We start from the raw sequence: 19479 nt of genomic DNA, 5'->3' as shown, positions 1-19479 counted from the left end.
AAGTCCCCATATTTCCACAGAGCGGAATCAACAGTATGGACGGAATGGATTTGCATATCTGTGCGAGAGAGAGAGAGAGAGCGCGAGAGAGAGAGAGAGAGAGAGAGAGAGAGAGGTAGGGCAGCGTATTCAATTATTAAATGTGTCTTTTTTTGCACTGGTGGGAACATATGGTCCTGGATTATCTTACTCTCCACCAAGGCAGGTACGGTGCAATGTGTGTGTGTGTGTGTGTGTGTGTGTGTGTGTGTGTGTGTGTGTGTGTGTGTGTGTGTGTGTGTGTGCGCGCGAGAGCGATTATTAAATGTGTCTTTTATTGCACTGGTGGGAACATATGGTCCTGGATTATTTTACTCTCCACCAAGGCAGGTATGGTGCAATATGTGTGTGCGTGTGTGTGTGTGCGTGCACGCCTAAGTATGTTTGGCGGTACCCGTCTGTGTATATGTCTCCAGTTGCTTGGATCAGCAGAGCTTTACATCCACAGGGAACCATTAGAAAGTTAATAACGAGACCATAGAGAAGCTAGACGCGGTGTGTGCATGTGTGTGAGAGGGAGAGGGAGGGGGAGAGGGAGGGGGAGGGGGAGAGGGAGGGGGAGAGGGAAACAGACTTGCTCCAGTATTAGACAGAAACGTCATGAGGAAAGCCTTTTTCTCGTTTGTTTTATTCCACTTGGGAGTCATTGGAAAGGTTGCTGTTATGAGGGAAAATATATTGAGGGCCAGGACAAAATGTATTTTGAAGTCGAATACCATATCCGCTGTACTTTCCTTTGATGATGCAATCTGAGTTGCACACATGCATTAAAATGACTTCCTTCTACAATCATTTTCTTATTTGACTACTCAAATTCTGTAAAATTGTTAATTTATTGAAGGACCAAGATTATATTACTTTGTCAGTGTCCAATACTTCACATGAAACTTGCCTTAGAGACCTGCAACTTGCTTAATCAGTGATCCATCATCAGTTTAATTTTGTCTTCTTAACATGCAAACCTAATCATGAATCTTCACAGAAAGGTGTTACTTTGAGGTGTTGCTAGAAAACATCTGTTCCTTGACATGAAAAGACACAGACACACTTCCTGTTAATGCATTGCAGCACATTGAAATGATCAACCAGATGTTTTCCCCTGCTGCATGACATATAATAGTTCCGTGCAACTTTTCACTATTTATGAATGAATAGAGAAGAGACCTTCACATGTGTGAACTGAAAATAATACAAATTCCTTAATTGCTTATTCGAGGACATATTCTACCATTTAAAAAAAACAAACAGTAGTCCTGTGTGGTTTAATATTAAATACAGTATGGCAAGAATATGGCTGTTTCTCAGGAACTACAACAAACACAATCAAGCAGAAGGTATCTATGGACTCATAACACCTGGAATATCAAAGATATATAAACATTAAAGACACTTAAAAACTCGATTTCAGCATTTTCACTTAAATTCCTAACTTTGATCATTGATGAAAGTGTGATTTTTTACACAATCTAACATTTTCAAAACCGTACTGTTACTTGTCCAAAGTATGTCTGTATGTTGTGGCACTTCTCCTTATCATACTAAATATAGTATTTTGGCACAAACTGGTTGAGCTAACAAGCACATAATTACATCAAAGCTGGTTTGGGCTTGTTATAAAATACATTCATTGCAATGTGCTTATAACTAGATGTGCCATGAACTGATCAGCTGAATTGACAGGAATAAGGTGCTTCACATACAAAGCTATTTAATAGGTACTGGTGTCACAAGTTGTTCTGATGAAAGGAGGAATTCACAACGCTGAGGAAAACCAACTATAGGTACCATTTTGACAAGCTGACTAACAACAGATGTGTTTTACAGCGTAACTATACAGACAGTTTGCCTCTTGCTTCTCCAACTGCAACCCTTGATTGATGATGCTCCTGAGATAAGATCATCCTGTCTGACCTGTCTTGGTTTCGTCATTCGTTGCTAATGGAGAAAATGCATTTCTATGAGTTGCTGAAAGTTATATTTGCTGGAGTCTCAGAAGTTAACACTGTAATCTGTCGCAGCTCGTCTGAACTAGTTCATAGTACCGTATTTGGCCCAAGCACAAGCACAATTGGCATCACCTTCCCTCTCCCCTACTCTTTCCATGAGGGTATCCGATGCATCGAGTAACACTGCACAGACTAAAACTGAGGAAAATACAGAAGAGAGAAAATGATAAAATGTCCACTGCCAATACCATCTTGAGTATTTTCTGAATCAGAATATCTCTCAAACAAACAAATTCTCACCACGAGGTCTGCCTTCCTTTTTCAGAGCTTCCATACACGTCTCGTGGCCTTCTTCGGCAGATGGAGTCGCTCAGTCTCAGTGTATAGAATATTGCTAAATCTTGAACCAGGTTTTGAAAAAAAGCCTCACGTTATCACCAGATGCCTAACCACAGTGACTTCATATTGGGAACCAGGCCTATCATAAGAGGAGAGGGAAATGCTTTAGTTGTATGGTTCATTTCCTTGAGAAAAGAACAGCTCAGGATTTGCATCAGCTTCCACTAACACAAAGACAAGCAAAGTGAGAGGACGGCTGGAAGAGGGGGAAACAAGCAGAGATGTAAGAAGAACGAATAAAAAGATGCAACATGGAAACTAACACTGCCGTGATGATTACAATACGACGGTGACAATCTCACCAAGCAACAATTATACTCAGCCTCGGGCAAAACACACACACACACACACACACACAGTTACATACACAGACCGCAATGCACACTGTCAGAAGCAGTCACTCACACTCTGTCACACACACACACACACAAACAGAGGTGAGTTGTGAAAGTCGTGGAAAGTTTATGTGGAAGTCAAACAACCAACTTTAGCAGAGTTGAAGGTACTGATCCTGGCAGAATGTGTTTGAAAGACCCTTATATGGTCACATTGTGCTGTTTATGTCTGTAATTCTGCCTCTGTTAGGCACTTTGTGACTTATGTCTGTAAAAAGCGCTTCATAAATAAATCTTACTTCCTTACTTCAGTCGCTATTTTATATCACTGACATTATGTAGCAATAAAACAGTATCCTCATAGATCAGGAAGAAAACAACAAATATACGACTACAAAAATGACCGGTTTGTTTATTTGTTCATTATGTCACACTTTGTTATGATATATTATAACATATGTGTTATGTATTGTATTATACCATTAACAATGAGATTAAGATTGTGTAAGTACATGCTGTTGACAACGCAGCTGGCTAATCTGACTCCCTAACTTGCATATAGACAGCGTTCTCAGCAGCAAACACTAGGGCAGCTAGGTGAAGTTTAAAACAAGCGTTCAGAGTTCCCCAGTGTCGGTCGGAGCCCAATCAGCTGTAACTAACGGGGATTTGATGCTGAATGTGAAGTGAATTGCAGCCTGGCTTCATTTGTGCAAATAGTGAGTGATTTGCAGTCTGTTTTATTCAGTACAAACAGCCAATGCTGCAAAAGTACACACATTAGCCTGTGGCTAGCTGGCAATGCATATCTGAGTGTGTGTGTGTGTGTGTGACAGCATTGTGTTGGACTTTCACAATGTTCATGGAGTGGAGTGCTACATCTTCAGGATTCACGCAATTGTTTCACTGACCTCAAAGCAGATGCACGTTTGCCTCAATCCTTGTTGGTTTGTGCCTCCAGATGTATTTCCGTTGATCTGTGCCATTGAATAAGTTACACATTTTGTCTGAACAAACAATAAGGATTAAGTAAGGCTGAACAAGTGAAAAAACATGTACGTGTCGACTGATCAGACTGCAGCAGAATTAGTAGCGGTACTACGAGCTGAACCAATAAGGTAGGTAACATAGTATGAGTGCACCTGCATTGTAAATACACAAACATGCTCTGGGTCAATCACATTTTTCTCAGAATTTCCGACATTTCCAGCAACCTTCTTTGCACCATACTGTATTCATTGATGCTCTATCTCAGTTTATCTCTGCCTTGCTCTCTTTCACTCAGGTCATCCCCAGCCCACCGCAGATGCATACACATCCACCCAAACCTTGAATATTCATAAGCATATTCGCTATCTGTGAGATCACGATGGATTTGAATTTCCTCAGGGCCAACTATGCCCGTGTGAATATGGATGACTTGAATGCTGAAGGGTGTTTCTGTAAATAATTCTGCAAATTCTGTTTCTGTAAATAATTATGCAACAAATTAGCAGAAGCACACATACTGAGACTCATACATAAACGCACAGATCTCACAGAAACACAGATTTTTGGCAGAAAGGGCTTTTTGGCACAAAGCAGTGAGGGCAAACTTCCCCCAAAGAAAATTCAGAACTCACGGCTACGCCCTTGTTAAACTATGGAGTCTTGATTCGTAAAGATCAACAGATCAACAACATTATGCCCTGACAACGATATATGTTTAAATTCTTCTTTGAAAGGAAAGGTGATATTTTTTTGGAATGTATCACACTATGGCAATATGTTCAAATTTAAAGAATTGATTTAATATGTATTATGATGTAAACTTATCACTGTCAATTGGGAACAAAGCGTTCTCTATTTGGCATGTGAGCCATGCATTCCACTGGGCTCGGCTGCAGTGCGTTCATGTTCACCAACTAATGAGATGTCATGTGTGCAGTCGGCCACAGACTCAAGTAGCGAGTTGAAGAGTGAGTTAGAATGTGAGCTGATCGCCTCCTAATACAAAGTATCAGGCACTTCAAGGCACTCCTTGCAAATTGCGTGTTCCAGTCGTGTGGTTTCCAGAGGATAGACCACTGCAATGAAATGATGAAGTGACCCATCGTGATGATGAAATGTCAGCTTTTCAACTTGTTGCACTAAATTGTAAACAGAGGCGTTGACTGCATCCTTGTTGATGTGGTTGATGTTGATGTAGACAGCTTCTCTAGAACCACTTAGTAGCTGTCCATTATCAGGAATTTATGGACAGCCAGCAGCCAATCAGAATTGAGCACTCACCCGGACCATGAGATGAAGTGAAGTATTGCACACTCAACATACATAGATTCAAGTCTTGTGAGAGAGCAATAATGAGCAATGAGTATCAATCAGCAATGCTGCTGCACTGATGGCTTATTTTATCTTCCTTTATAAGTCCATGCCAGCAAAAAAGTACTTTTGTATAATTAGTCCGGCAAAGAGCCCATATCAAGCGGTCACGCGCTCCTCATCAGTCGTGTCTGTTTTTCAAATGAGTTCATCGTAGAAAACCAGAGGAGGCAATTTAAAAAATAGTTATAGTTGATGTTAATGTTTCTAAAGAACTTTGTTTGCTCAACTTAGCAACTTGATAGTCGGGCTGTGTACACTAAATATAATGTGTGTAAATGATGTTTACTTCCAACCTCAGCAACGGTGCTGTTGTTGAGCAGACACAGACAAATCCATTGCATTATGTCCGTTTAATGTTTTGAAAACCAAACAACAATAACAACAACAACAATTTAAGCTGAGTGTGCATAACAGTGCTCATGGATGTCGAAAGGTGCACATTTATGTAACAGCATAAAGAGACAAGATTGAGCATGCATGCACAGAGGGAGGGGCAGAGACAGAGAGAGAGAGAGAGAGAGAGAGAGCACATGCTCTGTGATATTGCTAAAAGGACTGCATTTCAATTCATTTGATTGCATGGTTTAATAAATGACAGAAAGCTATGACGGCTAGTATAAATGCCTCTAGGCGTCACCACACACACACACACACACACGCACACTAAGAAACACGCACGTGTACAACTCTTTGAGTGCATGAGTGAGTGGTTTCGTGTGGAAATTAGTTATTTTGTGCATGGCGCGTGTTTGTGGGGAGTGTGAACCGGTGTGTGTGTGTGTGTGTGTATTGCCGAGTTGGTGTGAACGTATTAGTAGCTGAGCTCCTCTTAGCCTCACTGACAGAGTGACAGAGACATTGTTAATCCAGCACTGACAAGTTGCCATTTCCCCCCCCCCTCTGCCCCCTCTCTCCTCCCCTCCCCTCGTTCCATCCCGAGACCCAAATTACAGTTCATTGCACAGTGAGGTGCAGTGACATTGTTGCATGTATTAGACTGGTTTTGGTTGGCGATATCGTTCATGGAGGGCTAAAAGTGTACAAGCATGATACATACTTGTTTTAAAATATAAGAACCCTTCCATTTATAGAGAGGCAAATTAACATGTTTATTTAGCATTTTTGGAGATCACTTATTATTTAAACCCAACAGTTTGTATTTCCTACAAATTGCACACGTGGGTTTATTGTTCAAAGCGTGCAATATGAAACATATCGTATCCTATGTTTCTATCGTGTTTATTTTTTGCTGTGTAGAACAATACATCCATTCATTTAGACCACTGTCATTGCAATTCTGTTTAAGGAAACACCATATTTTTTGGATGATCTGGCTCGATGAATAAGTTGATTGCATGATTGCAGGGAGAGAGAGATTGACTGCTGGGTGAGCTAGATTTACTTTTAAGAGAGAGAGAGAGAGAGAGAGAGAGAGAGAGAGAGCGCGAGAGCGAGAGCGAGAGCGAGAGAGAGAGCGAGAGGAGGCTGGTGGCTGGTACTTTTTTAGAAAGGGAAAGTTCATTCTGTTTTGATTGTGTATTTAAATGTGAAGGTTCTCCCTGTCATTAAGGACAGGCCACGTTGGGCCCACCTTCAACGCCGTGGCTCAAACAGCACCTGGGTGAGGTGAAATCAGACACATCTGTGCATCGCTTACCGCACTTAATAAAGTAGACAATGTTAGCTATGATGAACCAGGTGTTGCCTCAGCACACTGCCAGTGATAAAACATATTTAGATATTGTGAAAAAAATGAATCTCTGGCCAAATAATAGACGACAACACGGCTCTATTTTTGTCTTTATTGGCTTGGTGGTCTTGGTGGAACGTCTTGCTATTTGCATGGGTAAATCACAGCATCTGATTTCATTCCATCTTTTCTTTGTTCCGTTCAGGTTTTTTCTGGTGGGTAATAGTGGGTCCTGTGTCCTAATTTCCCCACTGTGGGACTAATAAAGGAATGTTTCTTCTTCTTCAAACTGCCGTCGCCTTCAGTTCCAGTTTTGTCCCCCAACTACAGAGTTCTCTCTGTGGCTTACTACATACTACAGAGTTCTCTCTGTGGCTTACTACATACTACAGAGTTCTCTCTGTGGCTTACGACATACTACAGAGTTCTCTCTGTGGCTTACTACATACTACAGAGTTCTCTCTGTGGCTTACTACATACTACAGAGTTCTCTCTGTGGCTTACTACATACTACAGAGTTCTCTCTGTGGCTTACTACATACTACAGAGTTCTCTCTGTGGCTTACTACAGAGTTCTCTCTGTGGCTTACTACATACTACAGAGTTCTCTCTGTGGCTTACTACATACTACAGAGTTCTCTCTGTGGCTTACTACATACTACAGAGTTCTCTCTGTGGCTTACTACACACTACAGAGTTCTCTCTGTGGCTTACTACATACTACAGAGTTCTCTCTGTGGCTTACTACATACTACAGAGTTCTCTCTGTGGCTTACTACATACTACAGAGTTCTCTCTGTGGCTTACTACATACTACAGAGTTCTCTTTGTGGCTTACTACATACTACAGAGTTCTCTCTGTGGCTTACTACATGTTCGGCTTGCTTTGAAGTCACTCGTCACTCGTCTCATTTGTAAATGAGTGACAATGAGAGCCATTGGGACTCAATCATATGGTCTGGTGAAGTAAAAGAAATGTTTAATGTAAGTCTATGACAATTGAATCCATTCAACAAGATGCCATTTATTACTTATTATTTTTAGCTGCTGCTCCTGCCGTTGTCATTTTAATATGTATTTCTTCAAACTCATTCTTAAAGAGAGCTGTGCAAGACTGTTGCTAGATGTACATCCACCTACACAACATGGTTTAGTGGGCCCCATAATAAGTTATTCCTCAGTGTACGTACTGTAGTGTCATAGCATACAGCACCATAGTACACAGACCATCAGCACCTACCCTGAAATCCCAAAATAGACTTCAGCATACAGTACATTCTGCATATTTGCCTCTCTCCCACACAAATCTTTTGATTATAAAGTACAGCATAACAACACACGTATGCAGAAAAGCATTCCTGGATTGCCTGTCTGGCTCTCTTTCACATACACACACAAACAAATGCACAGCCTGCCCGTCGTTCTGTCTCTCTCACTGAAACACATACACGTAAATTATATGAAGGGTTTTCTTCCAAAGCATATAGAGATCATTACATGATGATATGGTCTTGACAAATACAGTTAGTAATGGCTATAAATGTAGCGTATTCTAAGTTCTGTTTTTCTAATTTGTATTCATTCAATTCATTTTAACTTCAAAATAAAACTCTTCATACACAGTCATGCGCATAGACATACACACACACACACATATCTATATATATATATATACATATATAGTCGTCCATACCTCTACAAATCGGAGCAGGGAAGTCCCAAACGGCGGAGTTTCCAGCATTGGTAATGCAGGTGAGTGTTGCATGGCCGTCTAAGACGTAACCAGGGACACAGCTGTACTGCACATGGTCTCCCACAGTAAAGCGGCCGGCACCACTTAGCACTGCTTTTGGTGGGACACCGGGGTTTCCACAGGATGTGCTGTGGAGTTCTGCAGAGGAAGAGGAAAAAAATGAGTCAGGGAGAAAGATTAAGGCTTTTTTCAATTTCTTTCTTGAATTAATTTCACTAAACTGTGGATTTGACGCTAACTCGACCGGGAACCAACCATATAATATACCCAGCCATTGCTCAGTGATGCGTCCGATGGAGAGGCACTTACAGCCCCCAAGTCCGCACACTGCATCTACCATTAAAAACACTGTACCACATAGACTTGCATTGTGATGATGCAGATTAAATACCTACACAGTGCCTGTTCTAAAATCTTACCCCAAGCACACATATGGGAAGGCCTATAGTTATGTATCATACATATTGCCAAGCATGATCATGACTGTGAAACGATATTTTGACTGCACTCTCGGTTGAAGCAAACTAAGCTACACCCCAGAGAAAGGGAGGGAGACAATATCAGAGTGTTTTATGGTTAATCACATTATTCCCTCAAGATGCATTTACAGTTCTGTGCCTAAGACGTATGCATATAAACATCCGCACATACAAACACACACACACACACACACACACACACACTCAGGAGAGAGATGGAGAGAGACAGGGAGAGAGGCATGGAAGGGGTATTACAAGCCATAAACCAGGAAGTAGATGGGAGAGCAGGGACTAACTGCAGTCTTGTTGTTTGAATTTGATTGATACAACTATGAAACTGTTCAGACAGATAGGGGGTGAGGGAGGAGGGAGGAGGAGAGAAACAGATTGGGTGAGGGGGAGGCAAGAGCAGAGGGAGACAGAGCCAACTGGGGAAACCGGCAGGCGGGTCGTCCACCTCAAGCTTTTTCATTTGAGCTTGCATTCTTCTCATATTAAACGCTGTGAGGAAATGATTCAGCTAATGCTACCAGCAGGTGTTTTAGGACTGCCGCCGTCGCAGTGCCACCCACCTATCCCACTCGGCTGCGTGCCTCCGTTTTAGATGCTGGAATAAATGAGTCACAGAGTTTAGCTCGAGGTTAGAGAAGACAGTGCCTTTTTCGACGAAGGACTTGTATAAGAGCATGTTGCCATGTTGATATTTGACCGGTGTCTGAAGCGGTCTGAAGAGAACCTGCGTGTTTACTATGAACGACGAGAGATCAGGGGAACGGCGGAGGTTCCGTACCATAATCATCCGAGTTAAAGTGATGATCGATTTTCATTTTTAAACACAGTCCTAAACCATGAATTCAAATCAATAGATCAAATTGATGTATCGCCCATCTCTAGAGACAGAGGATGCCCAACATGATGGAGAGAACTATGGAACTACTCAGACAGAGGGAGGGAGGAATGGTGAGTTGAAACGGGATGGGACAAGAAGAGAAAGGAATAATTCATCGTGGCACAATGGTATGCTGCCAAATGAGAGGTGGGGATCCTTTCATGAAAAATGTCACCAGAACCTTCACGATTCAAACTTCAACATCTTTTCCATGCTGACGGCAAACATTTGTAATTGCCATTCAAAAAGCACACAGTGGGTAGAGAAGATATGATGCCAGCAAATGAAACAACTGAGTGTTTATTGGTTGGCTATTTGATTCCTTTACACAACAATGCTTTTTCAATTACACTCTCCTCCCTCTTTCTTCCCCCTTCTTACTCTGTCCCTCCACTGCAGCCACAGTGCTGTTGATTACCAAGCATGTTATGTGGACTTTTAGCATTTTGTCAGTGGTCACACACACACACACACACACAAACACAGTCTTTCACTTTCCTTTAAATGAATCTTGCTACCTTTTTGTTATTAGCATTTTGAATGTGATGGGGTCAACGATACCAAAGCTTTTGGATCATTTAAAAATAGATAGAGGACAGAAATAACTTTAATAACAGAAATAACTTTGCCTCCAAATGAGTTCCCATTACAGAAAAAAAACAACAAAAATGCCCTCATGGGCTGTAATTAGTTGAAATAAAGATTCTGTTTAAGGTTTTCTTTAGACGGTCTATTTAATCCCGGTCCTCAAAGAGCATGGACGACACAAACGAGACAGGTTAATCGGTTTGCTAAAGACCCTGAGAGAACCCCCCCCCCCCCAATCACCATACTCCTTATCTTCACAGACCCACAGTTACGGAGAAAACATGCACTCGCACACATGCACATACACACATACCCAGGGTCATCCATCACGGAGGCGACCCCCTGTGCTGTATTGTGATTGGATGTCAGGTTGGCCTAGTGTTGCGACCCGTTGGCCTATCGATTTTGCCAGTTAGTGTGGCCTCAGTCGGTGGCAGGATGTTTAGTGTTCTATCAGGGACACAGTTACTCTCCCAACACGCACGCACACAAACACACACATTGCCTGTCTGTTGGTGGTTCACGGTACTAATGCAAACACACACACATCACACTTTCCAGTCTTAGCCACTTGGTTTTTAATCAGTGCCTCCATGACATTTTCACTCCCTATACATCTGGTCCATGTCATCTTTTTCATGAAGTTTCTCTGCTTCATTTTTGACCCACTCTTTTTTTTTTAATCTCTTTTTCTCCATCTGTCTCTGCCTCTTTAGCACCTTCTTTTTTTATCTTTCTCTCCCACATCTCCCATGTTGTATTTGTTAGTCTCTCCCCCTCTTCCCGCAATGTCTCTTCCTGTCACACTCCCCGTCCCCTCCTGTCCCGTTTACCCTGCTCCCTCCTCCTCAACTAAAAACTTTGATGACAAGCCAGCTCCTTGCCTCTCCCTTTCTATCTCTACTCTACCACAATATCACCCCTTCTGTCCATCCCTCCATCCCTCCACCCCTCCTTACTGTTTCTCTAGTTTATTGTGAGCATTACATAGTTTCATTACACCAGTTTATTCAGCAGCCAGCGGCTACACCACACTCCTTTTCATGGTTTATTGATGCCTGCCTTCTCTTATTTATTTTATTTTACCCTCACTTCTTTCTCCTCACTAGTCACTCTATCTCTTCTTCTCTTTCTTTATCTTTGCCTCTCCCCAGTTTACCATAACCATGATTTGAGTCTCAGTTGCTTCATTACAAGCTGCTGCTTTTATGGGCCATCTGTAGAACTATCTGCATTTGTCACACACACACACACACACACACACACACACACACACACACACACACACACACACACACACACACACACACACACACACACACACACACACACACACACACACACACACACACACACACACACACACTGGCATACAAGCAGAGGAGACACCCACATACAGCTATACTCTTTCTACCACACACACTCTCGCACACACATAACCATTTACCTGGCTTTTATTTCTCCCTAGATAAGCAATTACAGCAGAGTCCGGGTACAGGGAGCACGAGATGGAGTGGGAAGAAGTAAGATGGGATAAGAAATAACTGAGTGGTGGGTAAAAAGTAAGAGCAAAGTTCTCGAAAAAAAGAGAAAATGCTGCCATGCTTTCAGAGTTTTTTAGTGAGACAGATGACACCGCAGGCTGGAGGATTGGAGAGGGGGAGTGAAGGACAGCGATGACATAGGGAGAGAGACAAATAGGGAGACGGGGGGAAAGGAAAGAGAGGCAGAGACAGAGAAGGATGATTCATGAGTTTGGAGGTGTTTGCGCCTCCCTCAGCAGTAACTTCGATATAAAAGATGAACCAAGTTTGATGGCGGAACATAATAAATGCTGAAACGCTTGAAAATAATGCATAGGATGTGTGAGAAGAAACCATGTACATGGATTTCCATTTACATCGTCTGAAAAAGGAATTTCAGAAATTCTTTTCAAGACATTTACCGTGAAAGATGGACGGTTTATAAGGACTGTAAGAGAACCGACGGATGAATCCTCAGGTCAGAAATGTGAAGAACTTGTGTCATGAAACAACTTCAGTCCGTTAAGTTAATTACATTTAATAGCATAGGTTGTACATCATTTATTGTGGTCAGGTGGCCTCCCACCAACAATGCCAGAGGCAAAAACTGATTTACACAACGTTCATTAACCTTGACAATACTTAACAGTATTCATAATTAACGCTTGGCATCGTGTGAGGTAATCTTTGTGTTTTAAACGGCTCGTTCCAACATCACTTCTGTTTTCCTTTCGGTCTGGATTCTGCCCAGAGTACTTGAATTTTTGCAGCAAATGTCTGACAGATTGAATTGTATAACCAATAAAACATCTCTCTACCATCCAATTACCGCCCCCCCCCCCCACACACACACACATACAAAAAAAGGAGAAAGGGCTGAGAAAAAAGGTTGATTTGTGAAAGATGTGATTGGCGCTGTCGCTACATGATCCATTCATCCTGCCTGATCAGTAAGTGTGCATTATCGATCTGCAACTTAATGTTAAATGAACTTTGTTTGGAAAAGAAAGCAGATCGATAAGTGACTACACTATCCATCGGCCTTTCAACACACGTGCACTATGGACACATTTTCAGAGCTTTCAATTCTCAAAACTTCTAAAAAGTTCAGTTGTGGTTTCAAGAGGTTACATTACAGTTTTCGAGTCGTGGATGAAAAATAAGACGTTTTTGAGACACTTTTGCTAAACGATAATAAATCCATATATTTGTAATGACAGTGGAAACTTTTTTTATTCTCTCAAACAATCCTTCCATTGTTAGAAAGTTGCTGCAGATCTGTCAAGCAACTGTCATTCATACAAGGATTCAGGCGATTTCCACACATTCTAACAATGACAGCTCAACAATCACGAATAGGATAATATGCTTTTTAATATGAAAAGATGAATGCCAAGATGAGACATTCCCCCTTTGAAATGTGTGACACCTTTCTCTACAAGAGTATTAACAGCATTAAATATAAAATGCCACTGGAAAGTCCATTATTAAGGATCATGCTACAAACGCTGAGCAAAAAGAGACTGATATGAAGGAACTAAGGAAGGAAGGCAGCCTTATTTCAAACCAACACCAAACACGTGTTTTAAACTACTGCGTGAAGATGGAAAAAAGGGGCCAACTAAAGCAGAGCTCCAGATTAGCCACTGCTTAAGAGTAGTTTGGACAGAGAGCACTTCCCTTTATTGTTGATGATAACACACCACCAACAACAAGAGGCCAGGCAAGAAATGCAGTAATGCAAGTGGTACAACAAGCACTCAGTGCTGGCCTCTTTCAAATATCAACACCCACAATCCAATGAGAGGAACAGCAGGCGTTGAGACTACGAACTCTATTCCCGACAAATTCCCTTTGAGTCTTGAGTCGACTCCCTGTGGCGAAGCACCAGCAGCATATCATTTCACGCCATTTTCTTTTTTCATTCGTGTCCCGGTCTAAAGAAACAACTTAAAAGTAATAATAAGTAGAGCATCGCTTACGTAGGCACAAAAAAAAGATCTGAACTTTGAGGTAAATTCAGCTCAAGGAGAATGGTCTTCATGTTGGAAGCACAACACTTCCTGATTCTCCGAGTAAGGGAAGATCTCGAACTTCATCCGAAGAGGATACTTCAGACCATGGCCTGACTGATCTTGTTCTACAAATGCATTGTAAGAGGAATGTGTCCAATATATGTGGTGCAAGTTAAGTTCTAAACTTCTCACGAATGGAAAGGCGTAATTTAGACACAAGTACCTAAAAACAGTACGCCTCTGCAGTGTGTGTGCAAGGATAACGGCCATAGTTCACCTCTGCAGAATACAGCGGAGGAAGCACTTAGGGTAGTTGGCTTCATACTCCGTTCCACTTCTGCACCGATCATCCACTTGATTTGTGATTACATGACCAAAATGTTGCAGCCCAACTCTACACTGTGGTAAAACTGATGGCACAGTGTGTCCACTTTAATGATGTTTCCTAAGGGCCTGCGCCGGAGCAGTCAAAGGTAAAATCCAAAACTGCAACTGCGCAAGACCGGGAAACGTTGTGTTACTGTGTAAGCTCCCTGCTCCAGTCTTGTTGATGCAGGAAGTAGCATCTCCTGTATGTAGCCGAGAGGAAGTGAAAGGGTGCAGGGCTTTGTCAGAATGTGTGGGCCGTCTCACACAAACCGATGAATATGACGGCCATCTTGGCTAACGATAGAGAACCAGTTTGTTCCTAAAACCTATATATATACCTCCACCACTCATCCATATTGTAGTCATCAGTAACTGATATCATAGGGAAATAAATGGAAAACATAGGCGTTTACATTCAAAGACAACCTCCAACATCTACATTTTGCCTGGGGTCGGGTTTGTTTTGGACAGGATTGAATTTACCGAGAAAACAAACACAGAGACACAAACCTAGACACACACACACACACACACACACACACACACACACACACACACACACACACACACACACACACTTTACACACATTGATTGGTTGCTGGTTGGTAATGGTGCAATTATAAGTAATTATGAAAACATTAATGAAGGGAAAAGGGACTAAGTGGCATAGAAGGTGATTCTGAGGGTGAGCTAGAGCGGGAAAAAGAGAGAGTCACGTAATGGCTGCTCAAAGCATAAGATCATCTGACAGCTGTGAAGATCAGTGAATACACACACAACTGTGTTGCTCAGGCTTTTAGCTTCTAGTGGAGATCATCATGGAGTCAGAGCAGCACACCATTAATGTCTCTTTGCTGTATTATTACACACCCCAACACAGACAATCAAACATGCACACACACACACACACACACTGACCCTGAAGGTAAAAGCAGTGCTGATAATTGCCTTAGTGGTGCCTTGATGTGTGAACAATAATGATCTGTAGTCAACATGGCCAGGGAGCAGCTTCAGGACGCCATGGTGTCCATACTGGTTGTAATACTGGTCCAGCTCTCTTGAACCTAAACAGCATGTAATCAGGACAGCATATGCTGCCTGATTGGAGAATTTACTGATCACTGATCGGGGCAAGGAGATACCCAGATCATGCTGGTGTTGCAACTACAGCATGAAAGTAAATGTATGTGATTCATGTTTGCTGAACCATGTGTCCCTAAACCACTCTTGTTCACCCTAAAATCCATCCCTCCTTCACGATCTACTTGCTCTGTTATGATACTGGTAAGCTCAATTTTGGATGAACAGCATTTTATGGGCCACTGTGAATGCAAAACGATTTCACCAAAATGACTGATGAAGTCATACTCTGAAGTGAATATGGTCCTCCTTTGAAATGTATTCGAGTTAAACATTCCTATGATAGACATCAGCTGGGTAAGGGTACAACTTAATGAGACAAGGGTGAAACAAGTTAATCATGCGGAGGAATACAATAGCCCTGTCCAACACAATTACCTCAGGTTTGTGGACAGCATATCCATCTGAAGATGAAATTAAGTTATTTTCCAGCCTTGCAATGTCCCTGTATGTAATTGAATGAGCAGATAATGACAGCAGTCTGACCACTCACAAATACACATGGGGATGTCAATTATAAGCCCTTTACCTCCACTTCACCAGTGTGCACGCTCGAGTGACTGTGTGCGCATGTGCACGTGTATATACAAGGCAAGTGTGTGCGTGTGGGTGTGTGTGTCAATGTGGATAGCTCCTTGATGCGGTGATCAATGTTTCCCTGAGGCCCGGTTCAATAAACCATTCGATTTCCCCCTGAAGACATCCTGCCAACAGAACTTCATTAGACAGACACACAAACATACAGAGACACACGTGACCACCACACAACGCTCTCACTAATTGTCTCGTGTTCAAAGGCTGCATGGGTTAGACTGCTTGCAAAGCCCTTTTGTGTAGAATCTACAGCAGTACACTATCATTCCATCTGACCTAAAATAGGTGGACTCCGTCTTTCTGAAGACTAGGACAGATCAGCTCCACCGGACTCTGACGTACCATAACTCCTCATGTCAAGGGGGCTACACTGATTTAAGACAGGGTCCCGGTTTGCTGTTCTTCTCTCTCTCACTGACCCTTCTCTTCTCTGTCTCACGCATCCATCTCTCCCTCCTGCCTCTTCTCTTATCTCTTCTCACAGCCACCCCTCTGCTCACTATTAATTAAAACTCTGTGTGTGTGTGTGTGTGTGTGTATGTTCTTGTGTGTTTGTGTGTGTGTGTGTCTGCGCAGCAGGCTTCAGTGTTAATTAAATGTGTGAATGCTAATTGGTCAGATCAATAACAGGTCGTTAGGCCTCAGGGGCCGACAGCCAATCGGAGATCGTTATGTGTCTGACTTCACTGTCACTCTGCTCAAGCTCCACTGCGCTGTGAAACATGCACACACTGACACACACACACACACACACACACAGCTGTCATCTGAAGGATAGGTTCACCTCAAAGGTTGCCAGAGAGAGAGTTCAGAAAATAAAGAGGTAAGCAAGACATAACTGGCGCAACTTACTGTATGTTCCTAAAACTCAATCAATATCCATTAGGAAAAGGAAAAGCAAAAGAGAGAGAGAGAGAGAGAGAGAGAGAAATGTTTTCAAAAAAGAATCAGATGCCATAGTTGCCATTGAACATAACTGAGTAAATGAGTGCGTACTTTGTGTGCTGATCAATACCAGAGCACTTCTCCCCTACCAGCTAATTTCTCTTCAGAAAGCAACGTTTGTCTTTCAATCCATCCTCTCTCTGTTGTCTAAGGCTTCTAACTATCAGCCATTGTCAGCATGATATTCAGTCAGATCGATGTAAATATGAACACAACAATGACCTCAACCTCAGGTAGACTATTACTAGACAATAGAAGACAAGAGGAGAGGGTAGCACAGAAGGAATTGCACAGAGCTGGTGGTTTACTTGATGGGATAAAGACATGTTGCTCCAAAGCTTGGCAGATGGTAAGGTCAACGTGTCACTTCAAACCCACCCAAACACTGACCATCATGCTCCATCTAACCTCCAGTGTCGCTCCAAAATTGCTTTCGTGCGAAACCGGGCTCTTCAAACACAGGTGTTGGGAAGAGTGGAACACACAAACACATTTAAAGCTGGAAATCCGCTTTCTTCTGACTTTGCTCTCAAGAAGTTTCATCAAGAAGAGTTGCTCAGCACGTTCGCCCTTCAGTCTTTGTTCATCTTATAACCCCAAGGCCTCTCCTGCAGCTCTGTTCTCAATACTTGATGGTGTGTTGCTCTACTTCTGTTAATGCCATTGATCATTCCACCTGGCAGTAAATAGTATGGGTGCAATGAATATTGCTGTCTGTAGGGGTCACTAGCAGGGCTCTTACTGTTCCTATATCTTTAATACCTTCAGACAGACCTTTCGCTTGCCCTTAATCAAACTGACACCAAGTGAGCAGAGAGCAATGGAGGGCTATGCAAGGTTAACGCAGTTAAGTGGTGTATGAAACATTAACTGGTCACCCATGTACAGACCATTGCCTTTAGAGACAGTCATTGTCAATTTGTGTGTGTGTTTGTGTGTGTGTGTGTGTGTGTCGACAGTGACTGACAACTTCAGCCATACTCTGGGGTACACTGTCTCATGTTTAATAACCGCACACTGAGTTTGTCTTTAAGTGTGTGCGCGCGTGATAACATATGTGTGTGTGTTGCTTTGTTTCACCGAAGAGATGAGCTATAGCTCGCTAGCTCTGCATGCAGAGTAACAGACTGTGTGTGATATCTAATTGCAGGGGTCACTGTGGCGTGACTTATTACATTTAAAATCAAGCGACCCCCCCCCCCATCCCCCGGAAGGCTGACTGACAGATGCCGACACACACACACACACACACACACACACACACACACACACACACACACACACACACACACACACACACACACACACACACACACACACACACACACACACACACACACACACACACACACACACACACACACCTGAGTAATCATCCTACATATAAAGGCAATGATTATATCGTGTCTGAAAACCAGACCGAATGCAAATTGTGGTGTAAAAAATATTGCATGATTACTTTCTCCCGTTGACAAAATAAAGGATATAAAACTAACTGAAATAGATAGATCAATCGGCACCGAACCACACACAACTGTCTTTCTTTCTCATTAATGTTACTTCAAATTATGGGTGCTTAAGAAAATCAACACCGAAATTAACAAGTTCAACCTCACGAAACGGCTGAACGGCTGAAACGACACCCGACACGGGCACTTGCGCTGAAGTACACTTCAAGATATAAGCAGCCGGCCTCATGTCCTGTTTTAGTCCTTTCAACTCCTTTCAATCCTGCCCCTTTTAATCTCTTCTTCTTCTTCTGTCATCTGTCTTTGTACGATGAGTGTAGTACAGCATCTTCAACAAACCCTAACCTAACAAGTGTTCCCTCTGCACAAAACTAAAATATTTCACTCAGCGCACATCATGGCGTCGTGTTTTTGTATCCGTGTGTATTTGGGGGGGGGGGGGTGCACAGTCTCTGGGGATTCAATTTGCAACAAAGTTGTTCTTTTCATCACAGCACAAAACTTCAACAATCGCAACTATCTGTTGTGACAGACAGAGACATCACAGGGCAAAACTCTGTTGCCTATCTGCTGCCAAGTAAAGGAGTTATTTTAATGACATTCACTTGCTTTTGCTCCACAGCTGGCTGTATACGATCACAATCTGGTGTTACGATGATATTTCCCCCACAGATTTTAGTGTTCGCTTTGCATTTGTTTTTTATATTGTGTCTTGCTTACATTGATATTGAATCAAAAATGCTCCGCGGACAAAGTTCCATCACTCTAAAATCATTACAACGTATGGACGATGTTGAAGTTAAAAAGTTCAAATGCTGTAAAAAAATACATTTGTGTTTTAGAGACTGGTTTACAAAGTGTCATCCAGATATGTGCATTAAAGATGATGCCAAGAATATCAACTCAAAGGAGCAACATCCTATGATGATAGGCTTTGAAGT

At 42.3% G+C, this 19479-nt stretch overlaps 1 protein-coding gene across 2 annotated transcripts in view; it reads right to left on the bottom strand.

Annotated features, from left to right (window-relative positions):
- Positions 1-19479, bottom strand: part of csmd3b (CUB and Sushi multiple domains 3b) — a gene marked incomplete at its 3' end in the record, with an annotated part of 316085 nt that overhangs the window by 187457 nt on the left and 109149 nt on the right. For both annotated transcript variants that reach the window (XM_079288066.1, XM_079288067.1), the window contains exon 4: positions 8467-8664. In XM_079288066.1, coding sequence (XP_079144192.1) covers positions 8467-8664 — 198 coding nt within the window. The remainder of the gene's footprint in view (positions 1-8466; positions 8665-19479) is intronic.

Source organism: Melanostigma gelatinosum (genome assembly GCF_949748355.1).
Source record: "Melanostigma gelatinosum genome assembly, chromosome: 17".
Taxonomy (NCBI): Eukaryota; Metazoa; Chordata; class Actinopteri; order Perciformes; family Zoarcidae; genus Melanostigma; species Melanostigma gelatinosum.
The sequence above is the reverse complement of the archived record's forward strand: the minus strand, read 5'-3'. Positions and strand labels throughout refer to the sequence as shown.